Here is a 25706-nt window from a genome sequence, read left to right on the forward strand (position 1 = left end):
ATAAAATAATCTTTTAAAATCTATATATTCTTGTATCTCAAAATAACTTTTTAAAATCTCAATTAAAATACACCTTTTACAATAAAAATTTTAATTAAATATATTAATTAAATATTATAATAAATAAACAGTACGGAGTCACTTCTTAGGTCGCAACTCCAACGCCAAGAGAAGTTCTGTGTCTCTGTCTGCGTCTGTGTCTGTGTCTGCTACGCAGACAGTAGACAGTGCATGACTTTAGTACGAATTAAATCGTAGGTAGCAAACTCTTCCAACTCCAACTCCAACTCCATTGCATGATTTCAATTCAGTTCGAAGAAGAAGTAAAAACCCGTGACCATGAATTCCAATAATTGCTTTTGCTGTCACTTTTTTTCTTACCCCTTTCTCTTTACTCTTCTTCCAGTTCACTTCACTTTCTGATTTTCTATTCTGTACTTATCCCTTTTTTATTTTTTATTTATTTTGGTTCTCAAAGATTTTCAACTTTAACATTGCATGCATATAATTTTTTTGATCAAGTAACTTTTCTGTTCTCACCCATGTACAGTTTCATTTAAAGGTGCCGCCTTTTCAGTCAAACAAGCCACACTGGCCTTCCTTCAAGTAGAAATTCCTAGGTAAAACCTTGTTCTGTCATTGTGCTTTCGGGGGAAAAAAATGGATGAGAATGTAGAAACATTTCTGAAATCATGTTCTGTAAAATTGGATGTCTGAGATTATAGAACATGCATGTTCAATCAAAGACTTTATTTCTGTTAAATCATTATGCTTATTCAATTTGTGCCCCTTTTTTCTTCAAATTTCGTTCTACCCTTTTCTTCTTTCTCCTCCCCATGGATCCTAATAGCAATCATCCCATCTTTTCACACACACACACACCCCAGTTTGCATGCAAGTTGTTCTGTTAGCTGTAATCTGTGTTTTAATCGGTCTTGTAATATGTATGTGACAGTTGAAACTCGAGGGTGTGACTGGAACTGGAAATCAGTGGATAGGACATGGCTCCATTAGATGTGTGTCCCACTGAGGATGCAGTGAAGGCATTTCTAGAATACTTGGTTGATCCAATGCTGCCATTAAAAGCTTCTATCAGAGATAATCCCACACCATCTGAACAGCAGTCTGTTGCAAAACAGGTGTCTTCATTCACCTCTTTTATTCTTGTACAACAATTATAGCAATACAAAGATTAACCCCTAGGTGATATATTTGGACACTGATTTAAGTTTTGCCTTTTATTCTTTTGCATGTCTTTCTGATTCTAAAGTAAACACTCATGATATGATACCTTTGACTAAGGATGGGCCAGCAGTTAGTTAAACAAATAAACTGAATTGCCTTATTCTTTAATATTTATAGATTTCTTTAGTAAAATGTACCTTCAATTTTATTTACTAAAAATTTCTTTTTTAAGCTCTGGAGGCTAGTATAGTTCTGGTGTCTTTTAGTAAAAATACATTTCAACTTTATTTTCCTTTATGATTTAAGAATTGCAAGTATCACCGGCATATACTTAGAGATTTATATAAATGTATGTGGAGGTGATTAAAGGGAGCGAATCGTTGCAGTGATAAAGCTGTTCTTTCATGACCGAAAGGTCATGGATTCGAATCCAGGAAACAGCCTCTTTGCAATTATGCAAGGTCAAGGCTGCGTACAAGGATTATCTCCACCCCACACTCGCTAGTCGAGCTTAATTGGGAGTGGTTTGGGGTCATCAATGTGGAGGTGATTGTTTGCCACATTATTAATCATTCTGGATTTTGGGGTCATCAATGTCAGGTGCATTCTGTTGTGTTACTGTACAACTACTACCACAGAAAACAGCATCCAGAGCTAGCATTTCTGGCTTTTGATGAATTTTGCAAGATGGCTGTGGTTCTGAGACCAGCTCTGTTGGCACATATGAAATTCATGCAAAAGCCTGATGAAAGTGAACTTGTTGATGTGGAGAAACAACTATCATTAACAGAAAAGAAAATCATGAATGCATGTGATATATGTACATGTTTAGATGCATCAAAAAATGTCCCTAATGTAGGGGGATGGCCCATTTCAAAAGTTGCTGTCCTTTTAATTGACTGTAAAAAGGAGAACTGCTTCTTGCTGTTTAGTTCCATCACTGAGGGGGTTTGGTCATTGGTTGAAAAAGATGTGGACACCTTCACCCAAAGTTCCCAAAGTTCTGATGTTACAAGTGGCACCAAATATACATACAAAAAGAAAAGAGGCATTAAAAAGCCTATAAAAGATGAATCAAAGGTTGACGAAGATGGTTTTTTGCAAGTTGGGTATTCTGTTATAAAGGAAGCTGCAGGTAATTATCTTTCTTATACAAAAAGATTGCCATGTCAATTGCTGGCAACTGTTGTACTTCAGTTTTAATTTATTCATAAATTAGCATAACCGGTCAGGGGACATATTTCTGTATAAGGATTGAGGACTTTTCATTATCCAATTTATTTAACCTAATGAGTCTCATCATGACAAGATGCAATATTATGCTGTAATCGGGTCATACTTTGTTCTCTCCTTATTCTCTCTTTAATAATTATTTCTCTGCAATTGCACTTGTTAGTTAATGTATCGTTATATCTTCATTTGGGTTTTAATGGGTGCTTTCTTATTCATGAAAAGTTGAATATGATTCTTTTACATGATACAGGTGTCAATAAGGCTGATATTATGCTTTTGGAAAGTTACACTGTTTATTCTCAGAGCAAAGAGAAGACAGCTTCACGAGTTTATATAATGAAGTGCTCCCAGTTGATCAATCAGGAGGTTAATCCAATTCCTATCAAAGATTTAATTGAAAGGTTCGTTTTAATTGCTATTGTTAGCTATTTGCTGATGACTCAGGTCTCAAGGGTGAATGGCATAGCTGTCACCAGTTTTTCCATTTATAGGAAAAAGTTGCCTTTTTATGTCAGCCATTCAGGTGGATTCATTTGCTCTTTTCCCCTGGAGATTCAAATATACTTTGTTTGTATATGACAAATTACCTTCACTTACTTCTAAGTCAAGTTATGAACTAGTTTATGAATCTCTGCATGGTAACTGGTATATTAACTTCCATTTTGATATATTTTCATAAGGAGAACCTTGACAAAATGGTTGGTGTTGTTGCTGTGTGACCCGGAGGTCACAAGTTCCATTCATGCAATCAGCCTCACATTGGGTCTGACCCTTCCCGGGACACTCTGCATACCCTTTTTTTTCTTTGGATGGCTACTTTTTAGCCAGAATGATACATCTTTATCATAAGGCTGTCTTCTGTTCGTGTTCTAGTTCTAGTTTTATACAATTGGAGATCATAGAGTGATATCTGTGGCAAGTTGACCTGCACCATCTAATTACTCTTAAAGTGGATCTTGTGTTCTTGATTTGGTGTTTGGATATTTGTCCCTAGATCGACTTCTAAATGATTGTCATAAAAAAGTAAATGTGATTTTTAACAAACTTTGTGCATGCTTGTGCATAACATTTTATGTCTTTTCTTTGGATAGCTTGCGGGGTCCTTTGGTTAAAAGGAGTTGTAGCAGTTGGATGGTCACCCCAGCTGTTGAGTACTTCCATGTGCTTCCATATGCTGAAATAATTTCAGAGTGGATTTCTAGGTTGGTGTGTTTCTCCTTTCCCATTTTGTAACCCCTGATTTAGATTGATTTAGCAGTATTTTACTTTTTTACATCCTATATCCCTTAAGTGATGCTATTTTAATCTATGCTTCGTCAAGTTTACTTCTTGATGTTTGGCAACCTAGGACAATTAAAAAAAAAAAAAAAGTACTACTGTTATTATTTAAAACCAGTTTTGGTGACCATGATTATGAGCCTAAACCATTATACATGAGATCTTATTTCATGTTTGGACAGTTTGCAGTAATAGATTCTGGGCTCGGTCATTGTCTTTGTATGTTTTCTTTGACACCTCTTTTCATAAGATAAGGATGAATATTTGTGTAATATGTCCTTTCTTTGTAGGGTTTCCTTCTCAAATAGTTTGCAAGATTTAAAGCTGGCAGAGAAAAATATAATAGTGAACAGCCCTGAAGTCACAGAATCGTATGTAAGTAGTGAGGGCATGTCTGTTGGCCTTGATAACAAGCCAGGCGGTGATAACATTGAATCTCTGAATCTGGAAGAGAACAATGAATGCTGCACAACTACCCGGTCTGCTTCTATCAAGGAAGCCCAGGATATGGATGTGGACAACTCTTCAGTTTTTCCATCTAAAGCTGAAGAAGAATGCCAGCATATTGCCAATGCTTTACAAGTTAGTGAAGATCAAGAAATAGAAAATCCATCTGTGCAACATCACTCAAATGGTTCTACAAGCCCTATGAAGGTTTGAAATTTATCTTTTCACTAACTATTTTGTTTATTACTTTCCTTTTTCTGACTGCAGTTGATGTAGTACTGCTATAAGTTGTTTGCTGAGTTGAGATTATTTGCCATTTTTAGTATCTTTAATGATGATATGATAGTATCTTTTCCTTCCTAATATTTCTTAACACCTTTATTATATTGTTATTTACAATAGCTTTTTTTCTTTTCATTGTTATTTAAGAAATATTATTTTAATTATTATTTATTAGACTGGTTCATTCTTACTAACTAATACATTAATTAATAATTTATTTATAAATGTTAATTTCTTATGTCTGTATATTACAATTTAAAATTAGTTTATATACTTGCACTTAAGACACACCTGCACTCACAAAGTTTTGTAGTTTGACAAGAATAAGTAACTTTTTCCTTTGTTATCCAGATGAGTTTTATTGAGGGGTTTATAATTTTTTTTATTCTTACGAGAGGTGCAAGAACCTCATCATCACACCCCAATCTTAGAGACTAGGACTAGTGCCAGTTGAGCTACAGGCCTATTGGTGTTTAGCTTCTATTTTTTATAAAATAAGAAAATGGTTCTAAGAGTTACCTAGTCAGGCTAGATGTGTTCTATTGAAAAGCAAAATATGCATTTTGAATATCTTCGTGTCCTATCATTTTACTATTCTTTTTCTTCCCTTGGATTAAAAATGCTTTTGTTTTTCAGAGAAAATTGTGGGAGAAAAAGAACAAGTTTTCACTGATATGGAGCAGAAGACACAAGAACTTAGACTGTTTAGATATATTATAAACTGATGGTCATTCTTGTTCCAATGGGATGGCTATCTTTTGGACTCCCTTCTAATATCATTTAGACCTTTGTGGGTTACTTGTATTGAACTTCCTGTGCAGGTTGCTCCCATGGGAATATTTTCTTAATAAAAGATAAACAAACGATAGAAAACCACATGGAGCTTTATTTCTTTCTTTCTATACTTGTTATTGCTAAATCCAAATATTTTCCTGTAGTAAAATCTATCCTGCAAATATGCCAAAGAATATGAGGTGGGTGAGCTTAACTGATTTAATATCTGGATGTTGCAAACTAGTAAGGACAAAAAAGTATCATTGTTCCCCTACTTGTACTTTTCCTTTTTTTTAACGAAAATTCTTTTTCTATAAAATAATTGTAGTTTCAAAGTTTTATTCTAATATTTATTATCTCTCATCAAGATGCATGCCTTTGGTTTGGCAGGCCGAGAAGGTTGATTCAACAAGGATGCTAATCACTGAGGGTATAATCAAAGATCAATCAGCTTGTAATAAGATTTGTGCCAATACATCTTTCGAAAAAGACTCCATAAAAGAATGTGCCCTGATTGCAAATAATTCCAACTTGGAACTTGAGAAACTCCAAATTCTTTTAGCTTCAAAGGGGAAGACATTGTCACAAACTGCCCTCAATGCTCTTATACAAAAGAGGAATGCGTTGGTAAACACCTGTTCATTGCTTCTTTGAATGACAAGAATGATCATATTTATTCTCAGTTGCTATGCATGGACACCTATAACACATACTCATGAGTATGTACTGGTAACTTGACTTAATAGATGAAATAATGATACACCCATTACCCAAGTCTATAATAGATGAAAGGAACAACATGGGATTCTAACTAACTACTCTCTGGTCCTATCAATCTTAGACTAACTTTCTTTGTGCAGGCTCTTCAGCAGCGCATGATAGAAGATGAGATTGCTTTGTGTGATAAAAAAATTCAAAGAATGTTAACCGGTATGTTTTCCTTTACTGTTGTTTGTCCTTGCTTTCTATTTTGCTTCTCTGGTGCATTCTTCTATCAGCAAATCTTTTTTCCTTTAACCTTCACTGTGATTCTCAGTAATTAACTTCATTCTTTATTTTCTGGTCAAGTATCAAAGAAGCTCTCAAGCAGATATGATACTGGTTTAGGACATGGCTTCTTATAGGCATTTGGCCCCATTTCATTGTCACATCTAACTGTGGGATTTTTCTAGGGGATACCTGGTGTTAGATCTCATAAATTAAAAAAGCATGTTAAGTGCAAAGAAGCAGTTCAACAAAAGAATGAGTATATAGCCTTGAATTGAAATCTATTGAGGTATCTTATGTTGGATTATCTGACTTATGAAGATCATCTCCAACTTAATCTATCATTCTATCCTTGAATTGAATCTAAAGCTGTTTTGAGGCTTTGAGAATCTTAAATTTTCAATGTGTGAATGCTGTATTAATGACTGACCACCAGCTTTGTTTGCCTTTGCACCAGAAGATTCGTAACTGCATATAGCATCAACCATAAACCATCTTTTCAGTCCTGCATTATGCAATCCCGATATTTTTTTGTTCATATTTGAGGCTTAGAGCAGGAGACAGTAATCGACTTATGTAAACTGACTCATTCCACTACCATTTAAATTTTGTCCATGTGAAAGATAAAAAGCTATTGCTTGTGTTTTTGTGTTTTCTTGACAAAATTAGGCGGGGAAGATGACTTGGAATTAAAGATAGACACCATCATAGAAGGCTGTAATGATACATGGGTAAGAAATCAAGGAAGGATGTCTCATCATCTTGAGGATAAACGCTTATCTCCATATATCAAGAGGAAAAGATTGAGAGAGGCTGTGCTCATTGTGCAAAATTCTTGCCAGGCAAGACATGTTCTAATTTATTACTTTCTAAGAGTTCCCATATGGGCAGTTAATTCTTGTTATTTTGTGCTGTATGCATCTTTTTAAAGAACCTTAGTTCGACATATTACTCGCAGATATCTGTTCTAGTCTCGTGTGACATTTTAACTTGTATATATTTTGGGAGGGATTTTTTTGCTTTTATTCGCATACTAGGAAATGACTTGTTAATTAGCAGTTGATGTCAACTTCATCTTCATACAAGTACTTTGAACTCTGTTTAATCTTGCAGGAACTAGATGGTGTATGTGATGAAAATAATTGGGTCCTTCCGACTTATCGTTTATCTCAATCAGATGGTAAGTCTATCTAACCTGTTAATTAATCATTCCACTTATAATTGCAATGTTTAATTCACCTTTATGAGTATTAATGACCGTTAGTTGCTTACTTGTTTATATATCTATGTTGAGTAATTATCATGCATGTGACTTGCATATAAATTTGACGAGTACCTTTTGAAGGTGGATTCCAAGCTAATGTAACCGTTAAAGGACTAGACTTTGAGTGTTCATTTGGGGGTAACATGTGTTCCTGTCCTCGTGAAGCTAGAGAATCAGCTGCTGCTCAGATGTTGGCCAACTTAAGAAGTATGGCAAAATCAGACCAGTAATTGAATGCATAAAATGGCTTTTTTGGTTTATTTCTTCTGTTCGGTTCTTGGTTTTTCCCTGTAAAGTATGAATATTAAGGAAACTGCAGTGTTAGTATGTGTTAATTTAAATACGCAGACATTGCATGGAACTTTCGACCGCAAATGAGTGTTGTCCATGGCGATCCGAGATAGCATTACATTTTCTTTCTTTTTTAAATACATAGCGAACAAACAACGAGAAGGTTGGTAATGGTCTAATACAGACCAAAATATACATATAAGAATTGGCCGAGAATTTGCTTACTTGGTAATTTAATTTGGTAGGCAGAAAAGCGTTACAGCAGTACAGGAATTCATTCCTCATGACTCATGAGGAGCTTCTAGCATTTGATTTTCACAAGAGAACGGGAGAAAAAGACGGTAAAAGAGAAGTATCCACAAGATCCTTTATTCACTAAAAAAAAAGAACCGTTTAATTATCGACATATTACGAATATTTATAGACAATCATATATTTGCTGGAAACTTCCTCCCCCCTAAACCAAAATAAAAAATACAACATTTCCCGCATTTTGGGCATGAATGGTAGAAACCATAAAGAAACATTTAGTATACCATCAATGCAAAAAAAAAAAAAAAAAAAAAGTTGCATTTGTTGCAATCTAGTTTCATTAGCATCCCGCAGCCTTCAAGAATTTATCGTAGGGGCTCGAAGGTGGTAGTCTCAAAGAATGTTGCTTTCCAGTGTCATGTGAACGGAAGTGGACTTGATCCTGCGCTTGAAATTGTTCCTGAATCACTAACTTCAGATCACCTTTTGAATATTCTAGTGCCTACACAACAGCACAATGCCAACAAATAATTATTCTTTCCATAAAATAAAACAACTAAACTCTATGCATAGCTAAAAAGCACCGACACATTAATTTTTATGAAAAATGCGTGTCACACCACCACGCGTCGAATACACGGTTAATATTTTCCGACATGCCTTATTTTTTTTTAGATCCGAATTTATTTATTTTATCTTTTTAACTAAACATGAAAAATTAATTTATAAATCAAATATTTTCTGTTATGGAATTTGATATGAAAAATTATTTTTGCTTTATATTTATGTTATGAAATTTGAATATTTGATTGGTTATATGATTTATTATGCACTGCTATATGAATTAAATGTAAGCTATATTACATATGTTAAAAAAATATTATTTAATATCAAAACGTGTTCTAACGTGTCGAAATTTAATATTTTTTAGAATTAACATGTCGGCGTGACGTGTCGTATCCCATGTCGGTGCAACATAGACGCATAGCCTCACTTTCTGCCTAATTGTCATGTATCATGCCTCCTCTGGTGTGTGAGTCCCCACCTCATAAAGCATGGAACAAGACATGAATACATGCCAAAATATTCATGGGTTTAATTAAAACCTGATTATGACAGAATGGTCTTCCTCTCAATTATATGTAGCAATAAAAAAAACAAATGATAACTAAGCTTTACGGTATATTTTCATATCCTCTCCAAATATATCATTAACACTAAGTCGCTAGTTATTATATAACTAACTGGTTAATAAAATTCAAAAGAAATCAAGAGGTTATGAAACAAATTTATATCATTGGCTGTGAATCCTGATACTGCAGAAGATACTATCCACTGACAATGGTTTAAAACAGAAGTATATTATGACAAATGAGCATATGCTGCTGAGTTTATGCATGAGTTTCATTTTTTTTAATAATGAATATTTGGTCAATAATTTGTTCGAACCCCACCTAAAATAATCAACCATGACAGCCAACACTCTAAACAACCAAGACCATTATAACCAATTGAATGCCCAATAGATCCTGAAGAAAAATTCTTTCATAACATATTTTCCTATACTGATTTAAACTTTTGTAAAAAATACTAACCTTAGCAGGAAAAGGGGAAACTTTAACTTCGTTTTCACTTGAAAGTATTATGGCCTTAGTCTCCTGTTGGTGCTTGAAACTGTGAATAACTGACATCTTCTGTTGTTTCCCCGTTACAAGTGCCTCGCACTGGTTCTTCATTTGGTCATAAGGTAAAGGAGTTGAAGAAGTGGAGAAACTTGCAACTTGCCGTGCAGTTTCCAAAACCTATACATACAATAATCCCCATAGTATCTTTAAGAGAAGAAACATAGTCTCCACTCTCCAGCAGAAGTATTAAAAATTGATTCAAAATACAATCACATCCTTATCAGTTAGATTGAAGAAAAAGAATATCAATTTTTACCGATTCCAAGAGTTGATTAACACTAAGAACTTCAGGGTTATTGGTTGAGGATGATGTTTTGCGATCTGACTGACTTCCACTTGGTTCAGGCCCAGTCTCTTCATCCATCAAATCATCTTCAGCCAATATCTGGAAAACCAATCACAGTATGTCACACGAAAGTTTTCAAGAGCTTCTAAATGGAGATGCAATTTTAGAGTAATTTACCTCATTGAAATCTGGGAACTCAATCTGAGCAAGTGGAGACCATGGCCTTGGTGTCTCCATAAACAATGGAGGTCCTGATGGATATGCATCATCAGGAGAAAACCCCTGTAGAAGTTGTTTGTTTATGCTGTACAACTCATCCTGGTAATTAAGGAAAAAAATCATGTTATTTCCACATATTTATGCACTACCCAAATATTCCTCTGCAAGCCACTCCACTGCAACTTCTGCTGAAGGGTCCACATCCTGCACATACCTCACATGATATGTGCAAGTATTATTTTACGTGAGAAAAAAATTACTTTGACAGTTTCCAGAACAAAAGTGTGTGCATGAGCCACACATTTAACTGAGCACAAAGATACAAAATTGAACCAAAAGCAACCTTTTGACTTACTTATATTCAATCAGTATTAACCACTTGATCAGACATTCAAATCATTATCTCTCCTAAACTTCCACATTATTGCTACTCAGAAGTTCAATGGTGATGCAGTAGCAATTATTCATCACTCCAGTAAATATTGTCAGTGAAGCAAACCAAAATACAATCAATCCTCACTACTACCCTCCTACATTTATTTTCTCCTTTGTACTTGTTGCTCTCATATAGCTATCCTTCTATTTGAACATGTGAAACTCTACATTTTTCTTTACTTTTTTCCCTATTGCATGCTGAGGGGTTGTCTGTGGGTACATAATAGAGAAACAAAACCACGTTTCTTTAGGAAATAACTTAATTGAATATTAACTTAGGCTAAAAGTACCACTATTAATTCTCAAAGCATATTACAGTCAATTTAGTCATATTACCTCGGACAACTTTGAAAATTTAGTCATAAAGTGCGATATTACAGTCTCTTTCAACTGCTTGTCATCCAATTCTATAGCTGAAAGTGACTTCATAGCAGCAACTTCATCTTCCGGAGATCCAAAAATTATCTTCTGTGATTCTATACAAACAGCCTGCAGCCGAACATCATCTACCAATTCAAGAAAAGGATCTACCTGTGGATTTATGACTTTAATTAGACAACCTAATCTTAATTAAAAAAAATTGAAAACAGTGACACTCAAATTTAACTGGAAACTGCAGAGCAAGGACGTGGAATGGGGATCGAGTCAAGAGGTAAGGAGAAGAAACTCACTGTTGCCTGTGTCAAGGATGCTTTAAGTTTTGGAATTAGATCGGGAAAATTGCCTGCCCTGGCAGAGAATATAAGCATGTATGAAGCCAAGGTAAAAAGGGACCTCCTGCGAGATGGTAGTAAGCCTCCTTTAACAGGCATGAAAAGAAATATGTCAGAAAATGTAAAGAACCAATTAAACCTAAAAGCTTAAGCTATTAAGTGAAGGTCCATCAATGGTTTATATACTTCTCTAACACGCCCTCTCACACGAAAGCCCACTCGGCATGAAGGGTGAATAATGCACAGGCCACCTACCTGTGCTAATAAATTCCATATAAAAAGTGGGAGGCGGTAAGGATCGAACCCGGGACACGAGGCTCTGGAACTATGTAAAGAACCAATTCAACCCAAAAGCTTAAGCTAGTGTGTAAGGCTATTTTAGTGGTTTTATATATCTCTAACAAGCCCCCTCACAAGAGAGCCCATTGGGCTTGAAAGGTGGATGATGCATCATATTGAGAAAGGTTTTCAGTATATCGATATTGAATAATTACATGAGGAATGAGGAGTATTTATACAAGAAAAAATAGCTAAGCATGACTCAGCTATGACTCACCAAACCTAATCACAATCATAAGAATGACTCAGCTATGACTCACTAAACCTAATCACAATTAATTCTAATTAATTACAATTAATCCTAACTAATAGGAAATAAAAAACAATCAATCCTAATTAATCTTAATTATTCCTAATAAATAAAAACAGAAAAATATTTGAATTTGAATTCTGATTTTCTACACTCCCCCTCAAGTTGGGAGGTAAATGTTGATCATTCCCAACTTGCCAATCAAGTCTTCAAAGGCTGGCCGGTGTAGGCCCTTAGTGAGAATATCTGCAATCTGCTCTTTGGTAGGAATATACACCATACATACACTTCCATCATCTATTTTTTCTTTGATAAAGTGGCGATCAACCTCCACATGTTTTGTTCTGTCATGGTGAACTGGATTTTGAGAAATACTGACAGCAGCCTTATTATCACAATACACTCTGACAGGTGGGAAAAAAGAGATCTTCAATTCCTCAAGGAGTCTTCTTAACCAAATTCCTTCACAAATACCATGGGCTAGAGCCCGAAATTCTGCTTCTGCACTGCTCCGGGCAACAACTGTTTGTTTCTTACTTCTCCAGGTCACAAGATTTCCCCAAATATAGGTGCAATATCCTGAAGTGGATCTTCGGTCCAATGCAGAGCCAACCCAATCTGCATCTGTATATATTTCAATCATCCTCTTGTGTCCCTTTTTAAAGAACAATCCTCGACCAGGGGTGTTTTTGAGGTACTTCAGAATTCTATAAACTGCACTCATGTGTTTTTCCTTAGGAGAATGCATGAATTGACTAATCATGCTAACTGCAAATGCAATATCAGGCCAAGTGTGAGATAAGTAGATCAACTTCCCCACCAATCTCTGATACTGCTCTTTGTCAACTTCTTTCCCATCTTCGATTCCCAATTTAATATTGGGTTCAACTGGAGTCTCTGCTGGCTTGCACCCAAGCATTCCTGTTTCTTGTAAGAGGTCTAGAATATATTTCTTCTGAGTTAAAGAAATTCCTGCCTTACTTCGAGCAACTTCCATGCCTAGGAAATATTTGAGAGATCCAAGATCCTTCAGTTCAAACTGATTAGCTAAACATTTCTTCAAAGAGCTTATCTCCTCACAATCATTACCTGTGACAATTATGTCATCAACATAAACAATGAGAATAGCAATTTTACCACCATTAGAGTGTTTTAAAAATAAAGTGTGATCAGTCTGAGCTTGGAGGAATCCTCTTCCCTTAACAGCTTGAGTAAACTTCTCAAACCACTCTCTAGGAGATTGTTTAAGACCATAGAGAGACTTTTTCAACTTGCATACTGAATCGTCTCCTTTTTCAAAACCAGGTGGTGGATCCATATAAACTTCTTCATGTAGATCACCATTCAAGAAAGCATTCTTTACATCTAATTGTTGCAAGGGCCAACCAAGATTTGCAGCAAGTGATAAAAGAACTCGGATAGTATTAAGCTTGGCAACAGGGGCAAATGTCTCTTGATAGTCTATCCCATGAGTTTGAGTGAATCCCTTAGCAACCAGTCTGGCCTTATACTTGTTGATGTTGTTATCTGCATTAAACTTTATTGTGAACACCCACTTGCAACCTACTGTTTTCTTTCCTCTGGGTAATGCTACAGACTCCCAAGTTCCATTTTTGTTGAGTGCATCCATTTCTTCAAAGACTGCATTCCTCCATTTTGGATCATCAAGTGCTTCTTGGATATTTTTTGGTATTTTTGTACTGTCTAACATAGTGTTGAAAGCACGAAAACCTGGGGACAACTTTTCATATGAGATATGATGAGAAATAGGATGAGCAGTACAAGATCTAGTACCTTTTCGGAGAGCAATAGGGACATCTAGGTTGGCTGCATCAGTGTTGCTGGAACTAAGACTCGAGTCAGAATCCTGACAGTCTAGAGGCTCCTGAGGTGATTCTCGCCTGCTGTAAAACTTTCCCCATTTCCCGGGAGGATCTCCATTATCTGACACATTAACTCCCCCTGTCTTTTGCATAATGACTCCCCCTGTCTCCAACGACAAAGGCAAAACAACAGAATCATTTGGTTTCCAAGACTTATCTTCATCAACCCCAATAGACTCCCCCTGAAGAGAAGTCGAAGGAAAAAAAGATTGTCTCTCATCAAATGTGACATCCATAGAAACAAAGACCTTACGAAGTGAAGATGAGTAACACTTGTAGCCCTTTTGGTTAGGAGGATATCTTATGAAGACACATTTAATGGACTTAGGATCGAGCTTGGACCTTTGATGGGGAGGAACATGTACAAAAGCCACACAGCCAAACAACTTGAGAGGAAGGGAAGAATGAGCCCGGAAATAAGGAAAGGTGTGGGTAAGACAAGATAAGGGAGATTGAAAATTTAGGACACGAGAAGGCATCCGATTGATGAGGTATGCTGCAGTCAAGACAGTTTCCCCCCACAAATATTTAGGGACATGCAAGGTAAACATAAGAGCTCGAGCAACTTCAAGGAGATGTCTATTTTTTCTTTCAGCCACACCATTTTGTTGAGGGGTGTTAGGACAAGAACTTTGATGAAGAATACCATGCTGGCTGAGATAGTTTCCAAGAACAGAATTAAAATATTCAGTACCATTGTCAGTTCGAAGAATTTGGATAGAGGTCTGGAACTGAGTTTGAACCATAGCATGAAAGTTTTTAAAAATGGATGCAGCGTCAGACTTATCCTTTAGAAGGTATACCCAACATACCCTAGAGTGATCATCTATGAAAGTTATAAACCAACGAGCACCAGAGATATTTTTTTCACGGGCTGGACCCCATATATCACTATGAATCAAGGTAAATGGAGAAGAATCATGATGGACTCTAGGAGGATAAGAAACACGAGAATGTTTTGCAAGCTGACAAATATCACAAGAAAAAGAACTGGGATTTTTATTGATAAATAAGCTTGGGAACAAATTCTGAAGATAAATGAAATTTGGGTGTCCTAACCGACGATGCCACAACAAAACATCATTACAATCATCAGACAAACATACCGAGTGGTTCACAAAATTTTTTCCTTCACAAGAATCTTTTTCTAAATAATAAAGTCCTTCTTCCTCTCTAGCACTGCCAATCATCAGTCCCGAGTCCTGTTCCTGGAAAACACAAGCATTGACAGAAAACTTGGCAACACAATGTAACTCAGACGTAAGTTTGCTGATAGAGATAAGGTTACAAGTAAGAGAGGGAACATGAAGGACTGAGTTCAAAGTAATGTGTTCAGAAAGTTTAATGGATCCTTTTCCAGCAATAGTAGAGAAGCTGCCATCTGCTGTTCTTATTCGTGATTGTTGATAGTAAGGGGTATAAGAACAAAATAAGGTTGCATTACCTTCATATGATCTGAAGCCCCTGAATCAAGAATCCATCGACTACTATTATCAACATGGAACGCTATACCTTGTTGAGCAACATTGCTGGATGGAAATTTACTTTCAATCAACGTGGCTGCGTGTGGTAACGCGTAGGGCGAACGCTCCGTCCTTTCTCTAGCGCGTGGGGGCGCGTGGCTCAGCAGAATCCGATGGTCCTTCATGAAACTTGTAGATCGGCTCCTTCTGTTTCGAATGGTGCGGATTTTGGTCGGAAATGTCGTCGGAAAAATTTTCCGACGGCTGCTGACGGTGGCTGACGGCGGTGGAAAGCTGGGATTTTGCCTTAATAATGGTTGGAGGTTGAGTTTTTCGGCGTTGTGCCGCCGGTTTGACGGTGGTTGTGGTGGCTGAGTTTTCTCAGAACCAACCTGCTCTGATACCATATTGAGAAAGGTTTTCAGTATATCGATATTGAATAATTACATGAGAGGAATGAGGAGTATTTATACAAGAAAAAATAGCTAAGCATGACTTAGCTATGACTCACCAAACCTAATCACAATCATAAGAATGACTCAGCTATGACTCACTAAACCTAATCACAATTAATTCTAATTAATTACAATTAATCCTAACTAATAGGAAATAAAAAACAATCAATCCTAATTAATCTTAATTATTCCTAATAAATAAAAACGGAAAAATATTTGAATTTGAATTCTGATTTTCTACATGTTGAGATATATAGTCCCACATTGGTTGTATGTGCAACTAATGTGGAGTTTATAAGGTCTTGGGCACTCCCACCCTTTGAGCTAGCATTTGGGGTGGTGTATCTCAAGGTTCTTTACATGGTATCAGAGCCTCGCCGCCCCCCACTTTCTCTTGTGGCGTTTCTTAGCACAGGTAGGCTGGGCCTGTTGCTGTTGCATTGTCCACTCTTCAAGCCCAATGGGCTCTCGTGTGAGGGGGCGTGTTGAGATATATAGTCCCACATTGGTTGTATGTGCAACTAATGTGGAGTTTATAAGGTCTTGGGCACTCTCACCCTTTGAGCTAGCTTTTGGGGTGGTGTATCCCAAGGTTCTTTACATCAAGCCCAACCTACCTGTGCTAAGAAATTCCACAAAGTAAATGGGGGACAGCGAGAATCAAACCCGGGACACCGAGGCTCTGATACCATGTAAAGAACCAAAGTTAAAGATATATAAAACCATTAATATAGCCTTACCCACCAGCTTAAGCTTTTGGGTTAAAATAGTTCTTTACATGGTATTAGAGCCTGGTTGTCACAGGTTAGATCCTGACCGTCCCCCACTTTCTCTTGTGAAATTTCTTCGCACAGATAGATGAGCCTGTGCATTGTCCACCCTTTAAGCCCAGTGGACTCTCGTGTGAGGGGGCGTGTTACAGATATATAAATCATTAATATAGCCTAACTCACTAATTTAAGCTTTTGGGTTGAATTGGTTTTTTACAGAAAATATTCACCAGATTCTCAACTGAAATTTCAGCTATAGCAGAACATTTTTGGAACGCTAGAATTTTGATTCCGCTCTTGCTTCCATTCCATGGGAATGCACATTCATTTGATTGGTATTTAAAAGGTCATGAAATAATTATTCCATTTACAAGCCTCGATTCCATAGATACATGAATTCTCTATGACAATCTTTCCTACAGAGTAAAAAATACCCGTACACCCCACTTACCTTCTTGGTCCAAAGAGATGCTCCTGAGGGAGAATGCCAGTTGGAAGCATCTTACTAAAGCCGTGTAACTGGATGTCTGTGAAAAGCAATTAACATATGAACTTAGAAAAATTAATCATGTAACATTATGTATTTTTAAAAGCTATCAAGATTAATGTTAAAAAAAAATATGAATTACATTTTTTCTTCATTTCATAAAAGATGTGAACTCCTGTCAAAATGCTTATCACTGCCAATAAATGCTGGAAACAATTTCAACCAAATTGAAATACTCTTTTTAAAGTTGCTCTTATGGTTAATTGCACTTTCATGACTAGGCAGCTATATGGGAACCCATGTACGAATAATAGTACAAGAGACACACACAGCAATTTCTATACTGGCAATTAACAATATAGACAATTATGAATGAGTAACAACTAAACCAAACCAGCGAAGTGATTTCTGGTAGTATTTACTGAGCACAAATTTTTAAAAGAAATCATCATACTTGGTATGCACCAATCTCACCTTAGAACGAGTAAATAATAAAGCAATGCTATAAGTGTGCGCCATCGCCTCATAATTTGCAGGGCCATTTTCCACAGATGTTGCCTGAACCCAGATTGAAGAAAGCAAGAGACTCACTTGGTGACTGCTCAACCTAAGAGAACTTATATCCTGAAAATTTCAGACATAAAACATTTGGTTAGGAACTACAGCAAACGAAATATCCAGGGTCCCCATTATTGGGGGGAAAAAAAAGAAACAACCAAAATAACTGAACCACGTGTTTAAAATAATTCAAACATGAATCAATAAAATTAAACTATAGTCAGAGGAACAGCTCACCCCCAACCAAAAAAACACTATTAAATTCACACAATTAATAATGACAAGTAAAAAATTTCATACATCTTTTCCATTGGTTAGTGCACTAGTAAAGCTATAACCATGATATGGATGAACTGCATATTTCTTCTCGTTGACACCTGCTATTGCCTTTCCTTCTACCAGTTTCCCATTCAAGTGTTCTACTCCAGAAAAGCTTTCATGCTGAATGGAGAAGCTGTCACTCTGGACCTTCTGAGCAATCTTTGTTTTCTGGTCTAACGAAGAAGAAAACATGGACGGCATAAGCACCATAGAGAAGACACTATGCGCTCCAATTTGTGTTTCATGGTCTGGATGAGCCATGACCAGGAGCAATTGATGAAACAGGGCATCAGGGAAAGCCTGGAAAGGCCCAAGAATAAATAAAAAATTTAGACAGTTTACTAAAGCTGAGCATGTAAAAAAACAACCCATTTCCAGCATAAGTAAGAACACTAGCCTTCTTGTGATATGACACATTAGGGACGGAAGTGATCAATTTTGCCGTTTGATAGACAGCAGAGATTGTTGATCTTGCTATGATGGTAGTAGTCGATATATTCTCTAGCACCACAGCCATCAAATCAAGAATGGGTCCTACATCCCCAACCTGATATAGTAGAAGCAGTGTGACAAGACTGTTGCAACTTACTCAATCATAATACTTCTTTTGGAATTTAGTTGCTCAAAACATCAAGATAATTTCTATTCAAAAAAGAGAGGAGTAAAAGACGTATAGAAATTTACTAATCATCTATAAAATAAGAATTCAGGTTGTCATATGATATAAAGTTCGAAAGACAAACAAAAAATTGATGCATACTGTTAGCACACATACCTTGTTTGACAGTTGTAATATACACATTTCTAAGGCAGACTGAAGTTCAGTATTCAACTTATATTCATCACCTCCAATGCTGGATGCTTCAGCTGAATTTTGCAAGCACTTCCTTAAATGTTTAATGAGGTCAGATATTGCACCAATGATTGCAACTGAAGCCTGCTGCTTCACATTTTTTGTGAGCTGTGTGGCTGTGTTAATAATATCAATCTGCAGGATATGCTTCTTGGCGACGTTCTTGTGATCCAAGTGTTTGACCAAAATGGACAACAGAAGATGGGAGTTATCTCCTGGTGTTCAAAAAGTGATAATCAATTACCTAAAAAATTAGAGAAAACTTCATATTTAAGGAAAATTATAACACTGAATGTTACAAGGCTACCTGATTCTGCTAAAAGGGACTGCATGTACATCAAAACACAAGAAGCAACTCCCTTTTCGGAAGACCAGTGGTTTTCAGCATCAAAATTATGAAAAAGTGGTTCGAGGACACGTCGCACAGTCGTAGCTTCCTTCGCCAATTTGGCTATATTATACAAGCAAACCTTTGACCAATAAGCAGGATCTTTAGCAGTATCCCTGTAAAAATGGTGAAAGCATAAGGGCTGTCGGGATCATGGATGTTATCTTCATAATAAAGGGAGAGAGAACAGTAAGAGACGGCATACAACTTGGAATCTCTCTCAGTTCCTGTCACAATATTCAGCAAGGAAGGTTCCTTCTTAGTGATTTCTGGTACAGAATGTATACGGTCTTCTTCTTTAGGAAATCCTTGAACCAATTGATTCCGAGATAGTGAATTCAGTTTCTCTACCTTGGCAAGGTCGGATTTAGATTGGAGATACATGTAATTCTCCAAAATCGCTGATATAATCTTATTCCAAAATCCACCCATCCAACAAGAAACAAAAAAGAAAATAAATAGATTGACAAAAAAAGTTTAGCTTCAAGTGTAAACTAACCTCAAAATTCAAAACCCAAGTTGTGGTTCAAAATTTGGAAAAAAGAAAGAAATTGTAGAAACTAAACTTCAATGTCCAATGCAACCCTTAGCTGTATGTCACTGCTGGTATCAATCAACAGGTTAAAGGAACAAAAGTCTGGAAATAATACTCACTTTGTCAAAATCCATCGAAAGATGTGAGTGCTCCCCCATGAACTTCACCTGGTAAAAGAAAAACATAGGGTGAAAGAACAAAAAGCATCAAGGGAAGGTACCAGAACTTCAAGGGAAATTGATAAAAGGTACTGTGGTTGGAACAAAGTAACTGCTAACCAGTTCAAATGATTTAAATATCTTGCTTTTACAATTGTTTTGGAAAATAAAGCTTCTAGCCTTCTACAGCTTAAATTACTACAGACTATCATTTTCAGTCTTTATTTCTTTTGGCACATACCACTTTCACTCTTTAATTTTGGTAAATTTCAATCCACTCTTTGAATTACCACAGCTTCGTTTTTTAATAACACTCTACTGAATTAAAAAAGTTGGAAATCACTACATTTTATAAAGAAATATCATAGAAATGAGAAGTCCCTACATTTTATGAATTTGTGGAAATGCATAAGCAAATTCTAGTAACAAATGAACCAGAGAAAGAGCATTACCATATAGGATAGAACTTGTAGTCCAGCAGAACGAAGAAGCAGAGCTCGTTCATCATCTCCCACTTCTTGAGCCAATTGACAAAGTTTCGGGATAAAACCCTCCAAGTTGAACATGTACGTACCATCTGTCTACTTTTAACTCACCAGGTCAATATCAAAAAAGGCAAAATGCAATACATATACAGTAGCAAGACTTATAATGCAGACTGTAACGTTAAATTTAAATCAGTTAATCTGCTTCAAAGGGGGTGGTAAATCACTCACATAACATGCACATGAGCCAACCCTACAGTGATTTTTAACACTAACAAGTAAGAAAGGTAAAATAATCAAATACCTGGCAATCTATAAATTCTACAAGAGTATTGCAACCTAAGATCCGCATTTCATCTGCTCGAGTTTGCTCTAGAAGAATCCGAATGATCCCTAATAAACTATTGGCAAAAAGTGGCCTGCAAGAATAAGAAGCATCATTTGAATATTATTACTTAGTAAAATAAAAAGCAGTATCCAATTATAGAAAAACAAATGAACCAGAACTTTATTGACACTGCATGACCCTGCTTCAAAGTTCAAAATACAAAAGAGAATTATAGGAAAAAGAAAGAGTTCTATATGAAATCATATTTCAAAAAGGGTTTCTAATTGGATTATATAAATTAAGACTACTCATTTGAAGTAAATTGATCGTATAAATCATTACCCATAGTCCTATACACCCAAGATCTTACATGAATGATACCTTGACACAAAAAAAAACTCATATATGTCCATAAATTTTAAAATGCCTTCTGCATTGTAATACTGTTACAGTGCAAAATCTTGGAATTGGGAAGATAAATCCCCCCCCCCCCCTCTTCCCTCAAGCACCCCTTTTGTTCCATCAAACTTATTTGGGATCTGTTGAGATATATAGGCCCACTTTTTCCTGTTGCATTGTCCACTCTTCAAGCCCAATGGGCTCTTGTGTGAGAGGGCGTGTTGAGATATATAGTCCCACATTGGTTGTATGAGCAACTAATGTAGAGTTTATAATGCCTTGGGCACTCCCACCCTTTGAGCTAGTTTTTGGGGTTGTGTATCCTAAGGTTCTTTACATGGTATCAGAGCCTCGTGTCTCGGGTTCAATCCTCGCCGCCCCCCACTTTCTCTTGTGAAATTTCTTAGCACAGGTAGGCTGGGCCTGTTGCATTGTCCACTCTTCAAGCCCAATGGGCTCTCGTGTGAGTGGGCGTGTTGAGATATATAGTCCAACATTGGTTGTATGTGCAACTAATGTGGAGTTTATAAGACCTTGGACACTCCCACCCTTTGAGCTAGCTTTTGGGGTGGTGTATCCCACGGTTCTTTACAGGATCAAATAACAATGCAATCCAAGGAATACACACTTAACTTATGTGGCATAAAACTTACATCTGCTCCTTACATGAGGATAACAATTTCTTGTATATGCACAAGACAACTTTCACTGAACCAAAGCTTTCATTACGCAAATCCTTGTAACATCGTTGTTCCAAGTTATCAGTAATCTGCCAGCATGAAACACCACAAAAACTTAGGATATATCAGAGATCAATTCAATCCTGAAAATTAAAAGATTCAGCACTTAAATTGATTTAACGGTATTTCTTTAAATTTAATACATGCCAAACTAAAATTAGGCGAAAACAGTGATGAAAACATTCAACACATGGGAGGTCACTAAACACATTCAGCACAATAACTTCCTTCAGCATAGCATCATTCAAAATACTAAATGATCAAAGTGCATGGACATAACCCCCATTACAAATCAGTGCTTCAAATTTCGTCACCAAAAATTTCTGTACTTAGATTTTCAGTTTTATCAAACACGTGATTGGACGGAAGCCTATTAGAGAAATATAATATAAAACCATTAATGGGCCTTCACCTAATAACTTGGAACTTTTTGGTTGAATTGGTTGTGTTACATGATAGAGCCTATGTGACCACTAATCACGAATTCAATCCCGCCCTATTCTATTTATAAATAATTAAATATTATGGAGTCTCTCAAAACAGGTAGGTGGGCCTGTGCATTGTCCACCCTTCAAGTCCAATGGGCTCTTGCGTGAGGGAGTGTGTTACATAGTTATCAAATGCGGATTGCGGCCAACCCTCAAAACCGCTATAGCATTATTGCGGGTTGCAGTTGCGGAAATAGCGAAAAAAATATATATATTAAAAAACCAAATTATATATATATATATATATATATATATATATATATATATATATATATAACATAATAAATTATTAAAAAAATAAAAACACCTAAAAAAATACAAATAATACTTTACTATTTTACCTTAGTTACCTTTTAATGATTCATTCTTTTTTTTTTTGGATACAGAAATAGTTTTACCCTCTGTTACTGTAACCAGGTTACTTGGTTACCGTGACTGGTGAATCACTTTTCTGACTAATGTACTTTTCTTTTCTTTGAATGAAGATAGATCAGAATCTCTTTCTTTCTCACTTTCTCTCTTTTTCTCTTTCATCCGTTCTCTCTCACAGTTTCTCCTTTTCTCCTTCATCTGTTCTCTCTCTCTATTACTATTTTTCTCACTTTTTCTTCTTTTCTCCGTTATCTGCTCTCTCTCTCTCTCTCACTCAAAGCTTTGCTTCTTTGTTCATGGCTTCCGCATTGAACTTCAATACTATAAGAGAGAAGTAGAGAAGGGAAGAAACGAGCGCGATAAAGAGTAGCATGAGAGGCAGAAGAGAGACACACAACAGAGAGACAGAAAGGGAGAGCGGGTTAGGGTTAAAACCATAAAAAGGCACTGTTGCGGCGAGATTTGGCAGCAAATGCGGCCGCAACAACCGCTATTGCAATCTGGAGCGGCGCGGCGAGAATGGTTGCGGCGAAGTTCCGCAAAGCGCAACTGGAGCGGCTTGCGGCCCAGGATTCTATTTTATCATCAATCCAATCACCATTCACGTTTTTTTTTCTTATCAAGGAATAAATCGCTTGACTTGTATGACTTAGATGTCTCGTATTTCTCGAAAAAACGATTCGATTGATGGGATTTGGTATGATACTTATGAGATATTGACTACTATGGTGTGTTAGAGAAATATAATATAAAACTATTAATGTGGCCTTCACCTAATAGCTTGAGCTTTTAGGTTGAACCATATTTTATAATTTATATTTTATACTACGATATCTTAATCAAATCAAATAGTTTCTAACAATTATTATGTAAATATCCTCCATCATATCATAATTTTATTGATTACATGATACAACTGGACTAGAAGTGACAGCAAAGGAGAGAGAACACTTGTTACCAAAAAAAAAGGAGAGAGAAAACTTCTAAGAATGATATTACCTTGGGAATTCTCAATGGATTCTTAGAAGCATACTCACATAGCTTTGAAATTTTCCTATCATTAGGTTCAGCAACCTACAAAACACAGTCATAATCATGTGAATCAGAAAATTATTTTTCTTTTAATTTGGTTTGGCCAGGGTAGGAGAGAGGCAAATGGCTGAGAGGGGCTCCAAATACAAAAACTCTTCCCGTACTTCTCTTCAAAAAACTGAAAATCATATTATTCATAAACACACCAGCCATTAAGAGCAATAACACTGAACCACAAGATGGCATTACCAATAAGGGTTAGTAAAAAAGTAAATGAATCAACCATCTGATGTATACATTTGCAAATAATTGCTAAGTTAACTTGAAATTCTTCAGCCCCCTAGGACTAACAACTACCAAGCAAAGATTATAACAACATGAGCTGAAAATTTCACCTGATTACGTGGGAAGATATCAGCAATCAACTTCTTGTAACGTTTCACCGGTTGTCGTGATCTTGCACGCAGAGAAGGACAACACACACAGAGGTTACCACAGACGGGTACAACCCGCCTGGACATAACCCCCATTTTCCTATGAATTCACAAACCCTCCCCTGAAATATATTGAATAACAAATTCACTTTAAAAATTGCCTCCACCATTAACATTCCAGTGACGAGAACTTAAAATTTCACACGAATTCACAAGCGATATTCACAAACCGAGTCAAATTCTGCTCAATTAAGAGCTCGTTCAGGGTTTAACGTCGAAATTTCAGAACCAAACATGAGATAGAAACTATATTAACTTACCAACAATTCACAGAAAGGAATATCAGGAACCTATCTATTCGAATTATAGAAATTCCACTTCTTCGCAAAATCAAGCGTCTCCGATCGCGATCTAGACTATTCTGAAAGCAATAAATTCAGGGAAATAATAATTATTATGCTTAGAAAAAGAGAAAAATGAACAAATTGAAAATCACTCATATGATCAAATTCAATGAAAAACCAAACCATAAAAAATAAAATTAAAAAAAAAAAGTACCTGGGAAAAATGGCAATGGGGTCAGAGTCAGAGGGTGCACCTCTTCCCCGGCCATTGACATTAAAATGAATATAATTGGAAATAACCTTTTAATTCAAAAGAACAAAATGCTTATAATATTAAACCATGAGATACCAATTGCCATTATCCAATAAGGAAAAAAAAAAAAAAAATATATATATATATATATATATATATATATATATATATATCACGCTAACAGAACATCACACACCGTTAAATGTCGATTGAGTGTGACCTTCACGATCACATGTCATCGTCAATCTTTGCGATGATCGAACGTGGGCGATTGTGCTGTCGTGGCAAATACGGTCAACGCCTTGTGAGTTTAGAGTAGATTATTTCTTATTTTCTTTGTTTATTTTTTATTGAGAAAAATAAAATAAGAATTATTCATTATTTAAATAGAATGTCCAGTTGTTTATGATCATAAACATCGCCGTCAAGGCTGCAATGTCCCAACGGTCCCGGAAATCATGGGTTGCTGCTTTTTTTATTGGAATTGGATTTATGGAAAGGAAAGTTGGAGAGTCCCTCCGTTCTTTTCTTTATACCCTTACTTTTATGTTCCATATCATTTCCTTCCGCTTTTCTTGTTTACTTGCAAATGTTTGTTAATTAGGTGTTTAACCCGCACAATGTGTAGTAACTTGTATGTTAATGTTTTCCAGTTATCTGAATGATATATATATATATATATATGGGGAGGGATCATTTGACTCCAGAGTAAGATTTAAAAGTCTTACTCCTCATCCCAGCCATTGATTTCTGTTCATCCAACGGTTATCATTTATTTGAAATTAATAATTAATTAATGCATTAAATTACTAAATGATAACCGTTGGATGAACGGAAATCAAAGGCTGGGATGAAGAGTAAGACTTTTAAATCTTACTCTGGAGTCAAATGATCCCTCCCCTATATATATATATATATATATATATATATATATATATATATATATATTTTATAACCTTTGGAGGTATTTCCGTTCAATCGTTTAGTCACTTTGTCCTCGTAGGCTAGCCGCTTATTAGAACAGCGGATGCATTAAGCTT

General features: G+C 36.1%; 2 protein-coding genes across 8 annotated transcripts; one reads left to right on the plus strand and one right to left on the minus strand.

Annotated features, from left to right (window-relative positions):
* The first annotated feature begins 155 nt into the window (after positions 1-155).
* Positions 156-7789, plus strand: LOC133310397 (uncharacterized). 4 transcript variants are annotated; one of them, XM_061511327.1, is made up of 12 exons: positions 156-258; positions 563-620; positions 956-1139; positions 1786-2320; positions 2669-2819; positions 3510-3620; positions 3987-4350; positions 5590-5826; positions 6060-6129; positions 6856-7028; positions 7300-7366; positions 7532-7789. In XM_061511327.1, exons 3-12 carry the CDS (start codon positions 1002-1004, stop codon positions 7678-7680), a joined length of 1995 nt encoding a protein of 664 aa, XP_061367311.1. In that variant the 5' UTR covers positions 156-258; positions 563-620; positions 956-1001; the 3' UTR covers positions 7681-7789. The 4 variants fall into 4 exon arrangements, with proteins under 4 accessions (XP_061367311.1, XP_061367310.1, XP_061367312.1 ...); XM_061511326.1 differs by having other exon boundaries at positions 164-258; positions 551-620; XM_061511325.1 differs by having other exon boundaries at positions 173-323; positions 551-620.
* A 323-nt stretch (positions 7790-8112) lies between these two features.
* LOC133310388 (protein SEMI-ROLLED LEAF 2-like) lies at positions 8113-24703 on the minus strand. Of its 4 annotated transcripts, XM_061511307.1 has the most exons (21): positions 24628-24703; positions 24390-24490; positions 24031-24191; positions 23603-23677; positions 21657-21772; positions 20581-20695; positions 20244-20372; positions 19753-19800; positions 19304-19509; positions 19018-19214; positions 18633-18925; positions 18255-18404; positions 17837-18157; positions 17453-17602; positions 16943-17018; positions 11290-11417; positions 10955-11149; positions 10142-10282; positions 9935-10063; positions 9589-9795; positions 8113-8495 (listed from the first exon to the last, which is right to left on the minus strand). In XM_061511307.1, the coding sequence occupies exons 3-21, from the start codon at positions 24163-24165 to the stop codon at positions 8334-8336; spliced, it is 2973 nt and encodes a 990-aa protein (XP_061367291.1). In that variant the 5' UTR covers positions 24166-24191; positions 24390-24490; positions 24628-24703; the 3' UTR covers positions 8113-8333. The 4 variants fall into 4 exon arrangements, with proteins under 4 accessions (XP_061367291.1, XP_061367292.1, XP_061367294.1 ...); XM_061511308.1 differs by lacking the exons at positions 24031-24191; positions 24390-24490; positions 24628-24703 and having other exon boundaries at positions 21670-21772; positions 23603-23629; XM_061511310.1 differs by lacking the exons at positions 21657-21772; positions 23603-23677; positions 24031-24191; positions 24390-24490; positions 24628-24703 and having other exon boundaries at positions 20244-20375.
* Between the last annotated feature and the right edge of the window lie 1003 nt (positions 24704-25706).

The sequence above is a fragment of the Gastrolobium bilobum genome, unplaced genomic scaffold (genome assembly GCF_033153095.1).
Source record: "Gastrolobium bilobum isolate Gb01-03AN ecotype WA unplaced genomic scaffold, APGP_CSIRO_Gbil_v1 utg1359, whole genome shotgun sequence".
Classification (NCBI taxonomy): domain Eukaryota; kingdom Viridiplantae; phylum Streptophyta; class Magnoliopsida; order Fabales; family Fabaceae; genus Gastrolobium; species Gastrolobium bilobum.

Bases quoted from the DNA above. Each gene is read 5' to 3' on its own strand.
- LOC133310388 (XM_061511307.1), bottom strand. From the start codon at position 24,165: ATGGGGGTTATGTCCAGGCGGGTTGTACCCGTCTGTGGTAACCTCTGT. The intron at 19,801-20,243 runs GTAATGCTCTTT...TTCTTTTACCAG, and splicing joins TACAAGTTCTATCCTATATG to GTGAAGTTCATGGGGGAGCA. The intron at 11,150-11,289 runs GTGAGTTTCTTC...ATAAATCCACAG, and splicing joins CATCCTTGACACAGGCAACA to GTAGATCCTTTTCTTGAATT.
- LOC133310397 (XM_061511327.1), top strand. From the start codon at position 1,002: ATGGCTCCATTAGATGTGTGTCCCACTGAGGATGCAGTGAAGGCATTT. The intron at 3,621-3,986 runs GTTGGTGTGTTT...CTTTCTTTGTAG, and splicing joins ATTTCAGAGTGGATTTCTAG to GGTTTCCTTCTCAAATAGTT. The intron at 5,827-6,059 runs GTAAACACCTGT...TTCTTTGTGCAG, and splicing joins TACAAAAGAGGAATGCGTTG to GCTCTTCAGCAGCGCATGAT.